We start from the raw sequence: 10,112 nt of genomic DNA, 5'->3' as shown, positions 1-10,112 counted from the left end.
TGTCATTCATGATTTCCGCTGATTCTCTCTTGTGGCTTATTTGTATGTGTAGTAACTTACAAATTGTAAACACATACTTTGTTGAGGTGAATTGGTGAGATTTATGTTACAAAGATCCTTTCCTTCCAAAATGGTGTATATTTGAATTTGCCAGCTACCAGGGCTCTGAGAAATTCTTTAATTTCTTGGTTTTTAAGAGTGTAAGAGTAAGAGTGTAAGAGTGTAAGATTGAATTCCAGACTGGGGGTGGTTCATATCCATGGGTTAAACATTTCCGAGGTTAACTATTCTTTTTCTTTCTACTCCGCTTCCCACAGCAAATCCATCTAGAGCTAATGAGAAGACTTAATTTTTGACAAGGCTTCTTTTGTTTGCTAGCATGAACATCGTTCCCACGCTGCACTGGTCCGGAGGTGGCAGCCTTTTTCAAGTGCTCTGCTTTCAGGCAGGACTCTCAAGTTCAGCTCATCCACTTCCAGTGGCCCAAGGCTAAGCCTCCCACCTCCGACTCTGATGTATGCATTTGCCTTCAGGCAGTCCCAGTTTCTGCACTGGCTTACACTTCATGCTCAGTTTTTAGTTTACTCTTTTTTTTTTAAATGCCTTTGGGATTTCTCTTACTTTCTTGCAACCTAAGCTGTGTATTAAAAATAAGCTCATTGTCATTTATCCAAGTCCTGGGAGTATTACGTAAAGGTTTTTTAGAGCATCTAGTATACTGCTAGATGCAGAAGCCAAGAGTAATCTTTAAAATCATAAAGTAGCTTGCATCGCTTTCCACAACTTTGCCTCACCCTTAACAACAGCACCAGCTATCCTGGCCTACCTCATTCATGGTTCAGCTACAGTCACCGGCCACTGTCGCCTGACTGTGTCTCAAGCCTAGTGACCTTATTCCTACTTTAGAGCCTCTGACTTGTGGCTCCCCCTGTGTGGCATGGGACCTCCCCCCTTTCTTCTGATCTCACCTTATTTTTATTTTTTGGAAGATTGTGTTTATTTATTTATTTAGGGAGCTGGGGGAGGGGCAGAAGAAGAGGGAGAAAATCCCAAGAGGACTCCACACCCAGCACAGAGCCTGACATGGGGCTCAACCCCGTGACCCTGAGATTGTGACCTGAGCTGAAATCAAGAGTCAGCCACCCAACCGACAGTGCCACCCAGATGCCACCCCCCATCTCACTTTAAATGCCACGTTTTCACAGCTGCCTTCCTCGATCAGCCTCTCCATGTCTCCCTCACATCATCATGTTCTCATTCTCTCGAGGGCACCTATTCTTAGATGACATTTCCCTGCCAATGGTCTCTTTTCCTACTAGAACCTAAGACCTCTAAGCGCAGGGACCTTCCTCGTCTGGTTTACCACCATCTTCTCAGGATTTAGAACAGTTCCTGGCACACAGGAGGGACTCAGTACACGTTTATTGAATGATGAGAACTATTAGCTATTTATTCTTTTTAGACGGGACCTGGGCCTCCTAGTGCTCCACAGTGCCCGTTACTCCCTGCCCCATCTCGTTCTGCTGTGTTAGGTCACATATCTACCTGACCGCTCTAGGCATCTGATTTTTCAATCCCTGCTGATGTCACTCTAATTATCCTCAGTATTTTTTTTTTTTAAAGATTTTATTTATTTGACAGTGAGAGACACAGCGAGAGAGGGAACACAAGCAGAGGGAGTGGGAGAGGGAGAAGCAGGCTTCCCGCTGAGCAGACAGCCTGATGCAGGGCTCGATTCCAGGACCCTGGTACCATGACCCAAGCCGAAGGCAAACGCCTAACGACTGACGTTAACGTTAACGTTAGTTAACCCAGGCGCCCCTATCCTCAGTATTTTGAAAGCAGAAACCATGTTTTGTGTTTCTTTTCTTCTAGGTCTTGAATGTTGTGAATGTAGAAGAGGGTAAGGAATTCACATTCATTGAATATCTCTGACCAGTGAGGCATAACAATGCTCTAACTTAATGTATATCCTCACAACACTGTGGGGCCAGGTATTATTACTTGTGTCCATTTTATAGATAAGGACACTGAGGCTGAGAGGTGTTCAGAATCCTATAGTAAGTGACAGAGGGGGCACCGGAGTCCGCCTAGACAGCACACATTCAACATGAATAGCTGGGAAAGGCTTGCTCATGGCCGAGGAGCAGGTGGCTGTTTTCAGTTTGCCGAGTGGACACTGAGCAATTAATTATTTCAGGTCAAGTTTTACTTAAGCAGTCTGGCTCTTTACTTGCTGATTTCATTCTGCTGAGTATACGAACATTCAGTTTTAGGTATGTCTATACCGGCTAGAAGAGGTTTGGGGATTTTTAAAAAGATTTTATTTATTTTTTTGACAGAGAGAGAGAGACATTGAGAGAGAGAACACAAGCAGGGGGAGTGGGAGGGGGAGAAGCTGGCTTCCTGCCAAGCAGGGAGCCTGATGCGGGTCTTGATCTCAGGACACTGGGATCATGACTGGAGCAGAAGGCAGATGCTTAACGACTGAGCCACCCGGGCGCCCCAGGTCTGGGGATGTTAATCATGCCTTCTAAATGAGGGTCCTGCCTACCTAATAAATGTCTGCTCTTGGTGAACATTATGGAATCTGACAGAAAGGAGATTTTTTTTCTTTCTTTTTAATTTGTTTTCTTACTATTAGAGAGAGAGAGAGAGCGAGCACGTGCACGTATGTGTGCACACGCAAGTGTGGAGGGGAGGGTCAGAGGGAGAGGATCTCAAGCAACTTCCACACTCAGTGTGGAGCCCGACGCAGGGCTGGATCTCTCCACTCCAAGATCACAAGCTGAGCTGAAATCAAGAGTTGGACGCTTCACCGACAGAACCACCCAGGGGCACCGCACAAAGGAGTTTTCCTGAATTATAGCTGTTTTGGTCAAATCATGGTGTTGTCACTGGCTCACCAGGCGACGACACTGAATGCGGTGAATGTGTGTGCCATATCACCAAGCCCTCTTTTAAATAACAAAATCTTATTTTTATTTTTATTTTTTACAGAAATTCAGATATTCCAACAAATTTCTTTACATTTCCTGGACCTTAAAAAAATTACACACAACTTTTTGGACACAATACAACAGAACAGAATGAGAAAGGGAGTCACATTTTTTTTTTTTTTAAGATAAAAACTTACTTCTTAACATTAGTGATTTACAGGTGTATTACCTATGTACAAATGGTACATCATCGATGACCCTCCTCAGAGCACTGTGGTATGCTAAATTACACTTAGGTCTTACAGAAAAAAATTTTACAAAACATCTGCATGTGGATAGGAAGCACTTTTTCGTTTTCGTAAACATCACTCTCAGTGATGGAGGGCTCCCAGTGGAATCTGTAATTTACATGGATTAGAGAAAACCGACACTTTCTAATTTTCTTGTAGATAGAGAGGTACCTCCCTTTAAATAAAAGATGAATTCTTGAAAAGTTGTGTGTAATTAAGTTTCATAAGGAGGGTGTTTGGAATGCAGGGGGAGAGTTAATATTTATTGTAACAGGTAACTCCCAGAATGGCTAATCCTTTAGAGATAATAAGTATTTCCTTAATCTGGTTCTTTAGAAAACCCACATCTTTGTGATTTGGGGTTCACTCATTTGAGGATATCTGTAATATATTCTTAGCCATTTAAAACATAATCTCATTTAGGGTGAAAAGATAGCTAGTACCAGAAACATTTGGCAAAAATGGGAGTGTTGTCTGTAGAGAGACAGGGAACAAGAAATCAGCTCCTATCTGTATCACTTCTTGTCTTATCCTCCCTCTGGTGTTCCAGGGATGTATGCTAGTTGGATCGTAATTTTGAGTTTAAAAGTGAAGGCATTCTATGTGTCCATGTTTTACTCGGGTATAGAGCATGGTTTGGCTCACACTGATTACCCCTCTGGCATGTACATTTTAGCTTGTGCCCATTCTCAAGAAGTTGGCTACTACAGTATTACATATTTTTCTGCATATCGGCGAGATATGTGATGAGGGTTATGGTGGGGGAAGCCTGGGAGCAAAAGATTGTTGAAGACAACTGACCAGTTGGAACTACTTCCAAATATCAACCAACTCAAAGAAATCTGAGTATTCTTGAAACCAACATTAGTAAACAAACAGCCAACTTACTCCTACCAAGTTTCTTGACCTGTATAAGTATATATTCATTTATTTCTAAGGCTATTAAATTATTATTTATTTTGTCAGTACCACTTACTATCATTTAGAAATAGGCTTAATGGAACGATTTATTTTTTAAACAAAAATGAGACCTGTTAGTAAGGGAAAAAAAGGCTATGGATTTCTGATGACAAGTACAGCAAAGAAATAGAGAAAAAAAAAAGGAGAGCTTTTAGATGCCTATTTATAAAGTATATTAAATTCTTATGCATTTACTAGGGAGAATTAGAAAAAAAGTGTTTATTTGATAGCAGCCTATATATTACATGTGAGCATCCAAGGTGAAAATGAGCTTTCTATATTTTTCAGAGTTCCCTGATGCTGTTTCCTGAAAGATAGGGATAGCTAGGTTGCTCAGGGATCTATGATGTAAAGATGTACTTCCTGTAATATACAGCTTGATGGAGTTCTAGTATATGTCAGAAACACTTTCTCAGTAATAACTTGTACAGACAGATTAAACTGAACACAGACTCTGTAAAAAGTTTGAAGTGTTACATCTCTGAACTGAGTGGTTTTACTAATTACACAGTGAAATAAACGCACGGCAGAGATGGGGAACCAAAGATCACGGCTCCTGTGAAAATACACTGAGGCATTTTCCTAAGCTGCCTTCCTCTGTAAATGACGCTTGATCAGCCTCTTGGCTATTGAGATAGGAATAATTTAGGATTGACTGCCTTTTTTTAAAAGAAGGTTGAAAGATTAAAGCTTTTTGTTTTCAGTTTGATTAAAAAAGGACAGTTTACAAACTTCAGTACATATATATTTTACAAGTTAATTCTAGCACATTTATATTCCTTTCTCTTAAAATATTTCCTGAATGTGACTTCTCATGAATGTGATCTGATCTTATTCGACGATATCTTCCCATGAGCTGGTGTTTAATCCATTATCACATCTCCTTCCAGAAAATCACTGCCATCTCTGCCGGTCCAGATTTAGAAGGTGCCTTGACAAGTAGATGGTTCACTCTTGTCCAGATCTGTCTCTGTACTCTGATTTCTCGCAAGTCTTCCTTCTTGATGTTGATGTACAAAAGCTCTTATTCGATTTGTTTAGCTGTTATTTGATTTGTTTTGTGCTCATTCTAGAGAATATTGGCTTAGCAGAACTGCAGAAAGGGGGGGGGCGGGGGGAGGAGAAAGAGAAAGAAAAAAAATGCATCATTTTCTGTCAGCAAGATTTTTGTGCATAGCTGTCATAGAAAAACCACACCAGCACATGGTTCAAATGCACTTTCGATTTGTTTTAAAGAAGCCTGAAAAGTTTGAGGCACCTGTTCCATAACCAAACGGCACACAGTCTTCTGGCAAGGGGACCCCCCCATCACCCAGAAATGTGTGTTCCCCAAATCTGGGCGAAGATTACAGGCTGCTTTGAAGGAGCAAGGAAGAATGTGAAATGATCCCGAGCATCAACAATTTTTCTGCCTGGCACAGAAAATGTCTCACTTGAGCATTTTCCTTTTCTTTCCAGATGATATTTATTATGCAATCAACATGGTAACAGCTGCAAAGGAGACACTGCTTTTTTCCCATGTATCTTTCCATTCCATATCCAAATGTGCCCTTTATTTTATACAGTTGGAATCACAATTTTCTGCATTTCCACTCTGCATCATCAGCGTCAATTTCCTTCTCTTTTTATTAATGATTTCTTATTTTGAAGTAATTTCTACACCCAACTTGGGGCTCAAACTCACAACCTCGAGATCAAGAGTTGCATGCTCTATCAACTGAGCCAGTGAGATGCCCCACCAACATCAGTTTCTAAGAGCTGCAGAATATTCCATTCCAATCTCATTCCTTTCACTCCAAGCTCAGTATCCCATTCTCAACTGTTTGACCACTGGCAGATGGTAGGTAGGTCCCCTCCCACCCTTTTTTTTTTGTTGTTGTTATCAAGAAAAGTATCTTGGCATAGAAAGCTGTTTGTTCTTTCAACTTCTTTCTTTAGAACAAATTCTCAGGGGATAACCTGCTTTTCCTTTTGTCCAGCCCACTATTAGAGACTATTCCTATATTGATAAGATGACTACAAATAGTACAATTGATTCCTTTCTCTGGACGATCTCCATATACTTCGGCATTGCTAACCAGGGCTTAAGGGTCCCTTGTATGTTGTGAAGATGGGTAAATGAATCTAGCTGGCCAAACTTGGGCTGAAAGAAATAGACTGCTGGGCTGTTTTCATCACAGAGTACTTAGAAACAAATATGATAATAAAACAATCGGTCCATTATTCAGTTACAGTCCTCGTTCCACATCACAAGATAAGATTATGGTTTCTGAATGAGGGCTAGAGAAACCTTTGGAAGATTCTGTCCTTTCGAGCACTTATCCCCTTGTTGTTTTCTGGTACACTTTAAAACACTTTAAGATATCTTATGCACATTATGGTTCCAATGAAATTCTCTAAGCGAGAGAACTCAGTTGCTTTGATGTACCCGGACGACACAGGGGATAATTGAAATAGGATCTTGTCCTAATGATGATTAATCTGTAATGATTCTCTGAGATTGTATCACGCTGGTAGAAGCCCTATGGAAGGGAATGCTTTCTTCGGATATTATTAAAAGCGACAAAGGCAGCCCACGGGTTTTACATGCAGCTATAGGTGCTTCTGAACCTTGAGTGCTCTCTGCTCTGCTGCCCAGGAGCTGGTCTTGCTAGATGGAATCCAAAGTCAAGTTTGTGTGTCTACAATTTCAGTGCTCTAATTTTTTTCTATTTTTTTTCTATTTTTCTCCGAATATTTTTCTATTTCAAATGCCCAGAGCAAAATGTCCAGGTTTTCTAGTAAGATCCACGAAAGGTGTTAGCTGGGATGGGGGAGAGGGAGGAATGGGTGCCGGTTATAAACACATGAAGCAGAAGAGGGGAATGAGTTTTGAAAAGGTAGGTACGCACACGGGAAGAGAAGGTAGTACGTGGAAGTGCCAGGCCCTATGTGGGTGATGCAGGGGAAGAGGGAGGCAAGAAGCCCTCATTTTCTGGACATCCACAAATAAAAACACCCCCGTTTCATGACAGAAAAGCTTGCTTTGGTGTGAACCATTGGTTGGCATCCAGGAACCTGAAACTCCCACTCTCTTTTTCCCTGGCTCTAAGCTGCCTAATTTGGCTTTACGGCATCACAGTGGGCTGGGAAGAGAGCACACAGGGGTGGAAGGGCTTTCGATCAGCCCCCTCAGCCCCCCAGCACTGACACCCAAACCTGAGGAGGAGAAGGAAGCTTTCTGCAGGGTGGAGGTCATCTCCCTGTAAAGATCCTGAGCCTTCTTGTAGGAAGAGAACATCTGGGGCTAATCTCAAAAGGTTCCTGTTCACACTCCATCATTGTGGGGGGGGGGGTCTAACCCAGTTAGCGGCTGCCCAAGGTGGGTCAGTCACCACCAATCCTTCTTGGATCTGCTGCCATCTTGGATCACCCATTCCGTCCACATGACCAGATCCCTCACTGGATCCCCGACTGACCTGACAGTTGATTTTCAACCCTTCCCTCTTCAAGGTCTCTTCTTTGTTGACTTGGTTAGCCTTGGAACTGCACTCCCCACCTGCAGTGTCAAGGCCGGGTGGGGAGCCACGGAGTGAATGGGAATGAGAGGAGCGAGAGAGCGAGGCTGGACTTGGGTGGCGCCAGGGAGGCTCCTAGGGTCCAAGACTGAAGGAGGCACTCATTCTCCAGCAAGGGCCTCCTGGGAATATCTCTGCTTGGAGTCTCAGTTCCTCAGACATTACAAACACCATATTTTTTTCTTCCTAGTGCACGATACCACCATTCAACAGGAGTCCCAGGGTATTTGAGAATCTTGCAGACTGCAAGGCTGAAAACAACCAGCCTGCTCCTGCTGGTGGTGATTGGAACACAAACACTCCCCACACAATATCAGGAAAACACTTTGCCGGGAGCAGCAAAAGGAGAAGGCCCCTAGGATGGCTTAAATAGCAAACATGGTGAGAAATCTCCCACCTGAGGCTTGGGAAGGGCGGGCCTGCACACAGATTTGGGAAGCCAGTGGGTGGAGGAGTTGAAAAGGCCGGTTTTCCTTTCTGGATGTGGCCGTCATTTCTCCAGGCCAGGGACCCGGCTACCCGGGTGGTCTGCAGAATGGTGGGGAAGCCCTCCTCTGGTTACACTGTGATGTCCGCTTCCTAAAACATGGTTTCTTTTCCGAACTTTTGCTCGCATTTCCCATGCTCCGTGACTATTGCATAGCTCAGGGGAGGCAATGTAAAAGATGTCATATCCTCCCAGGTCTGCACAGAGCAGGACTGAACAAATAAGTCATTCAACACTGCTTTGGATCTTTGTTCAGTCGGGTTTGTCCTTGTAACATGTCACGGGGCTCTGAGTCGCCCGTGTTCTGTTTCTAAAGGGCTCTTTGCAAATCCTTCGCGAAGCTGTCCTTTGAGTCGCTGCTCAGGAGAGCGGCGTTTATAATGTCCACATTGTCCAGACTATCTAAATGCTGCGTGGCTGAATTTTCCCTGTGTTTGCGGACTTTGCAAGGTCTCCTGTGGTCCGCTTCTGCTCCTTGTTCCTATCAACCTATTCAATGAGGGCCCGCAGCCCCCCACCGTCGGGATAGGCGGGGGAGGGGGCAGGCATCTTAGGGAGGAAAACGCTTGGGGTGGGGGCGGTCAGGCTTTCAGCAGAATGGCTCACTGAATCTTTGCTGGGAAAATGAGGAAGGGAGGGGGTCCAGTCCATTTTCTCTCATTGGCTGTACAAGCTTGGCCATTTCTTCCCACTCCATTGTTTTAAACCACGCCCACCTCTCCTGGGGCCTCCCGACATCCTTCCTCTCCGGGAGGCTGAAACAGGCACCTGGAAATAAAGCCTCGCTCTCTGTGTCCCCAGGTGCTCTAGACAGGATGTGCCCCGCGGTGGGCATAGCACAGTAAAGGTGGCTGCAGATTCTTTAGCATTCTTCTTATTGGGGGTTGGGGGGGCATGGAGGGATGGGGGGTGGGGCTCTGTTCCTCTCCCTTTGAATCTGGGCTTTAAGAGAACTGGCAGGGGCGTCTGGATGGCTCAGTCTTTTGAGCCTCCTACGGGTGATTTCAGTTCATGTCATGATCCCATTGGTTGTGTGATGGAACCCTGAGAGCGTCCAACTCTCCGCTCAGCAGCACATCTGAGATTCTCTCCCTCTGCACCCCCCCACCCCCAGCTCTCTTTCTGTCTCTAAAATAAACAAAGCGATTAAAAAAGGAAAAAAAAAAAGTATTGGCAGTTTATTTTTGTTGTTGTTGTGGCAGAAAAACACATAAAATAAAAATGAAATTCACCATCTAACCATCACTTTGAGGTATTACACAGTTCAGGAGTGTTTACTATATTCACATTGTTGTGAGACAAATCTCCAGAACTTCGCCATCTTGCAAATCTAAAACTCCATATCCCTGAAACAACACTCCTCTCTTCTCCCTTCCCCCATTCTGCAGTAATTGCCATTCCTTCTGTGTCTACCAGTTGGACGACTTGAAATGGCTCCTGGGAGTGGGGTCATAGGGTATCTGTCTTCCTCTGACTACGCGGGCTCAAGAGAAACCTCCCTTAACCACCGAGAAAAATCTAAATTGGGGGTCTTTCCCAGAGTAAGAGTTATTAACGCACATCAGTTTTATCTGAGTGACCCATCTGTATGGAAGGGCAAACATCTGGTTACCGAACTCTTCTCACCCTGTATGCGTTCCTCTGATGTTCTGGACCTCTACCCCCAGAAAGACATCTCCACCCCATTTTGCCTGTCTTTGGAATTTCCATGTCTATGTGCATTCCCCCGGCGTACATCTATTAAATTTGATTTTCTCCTGTTAATCTGTTGCATGGCAATTTGATTTTTAGTCCAGCTAGAAGGACCTTTGAGGGGACAGAATTCTTGCTCCCTGATGTTTTCTTTTTTTAAAAAGATTTTATTTATTTATTTATCAGA

General features: G+C 43.8%; 1 protein-coding gene across 3 annotated transcripts in view; it reads right to left on the bottom strand.

The window, feature by feature from the left end:
- Window positions 1-3,011: 3,011 nt before the first annotated feature.
- The window catches only part of LHFPL3 (LHFPL tetraspan subfamily member 3), a 571,679-nt gene continuing 564,578 nt past the window's right edge, over window positions 3,012-10,112 (bottom strand). For all 3 annotated transcript variants that reach the window (XM_032873323.1, XM_032873324.1, XM_032873322.1), the window contains one exon: window positions 3,012-5,282. Coding sequence is in view for 1 of the 3 variants with exons in the window: in XM_032873322.1 (XP_032729213.1) it covers window positions 5,254-5,282 (29 nt within the window). In the remaining 2 variants the exon portion in view is untranslated. The remainder of the gene's footprint in view (window positions 5,283-10,112) is intronic.

The sequence above is a fragment of the Lontra canadensis genome, unplaced genomic scaffold, assembly GCF_010015895.1.
Source record: "Lontra canadensis isolate GAN:19392208 unplaced genomic scaffold, GSC_riverotter_1.0 scaffold48, whole genome shotgun sequence".
Taxonomy (NCBI): domain Eukaryota; kingdom Metazoa; phylum Chordata; class Mammalia; order Carnivora; family Mustelidae; genus Lontra; species Lontra canadensis.
This window is presented reverse-complemented; position numbering and strand designations above follow the sequence as displayed.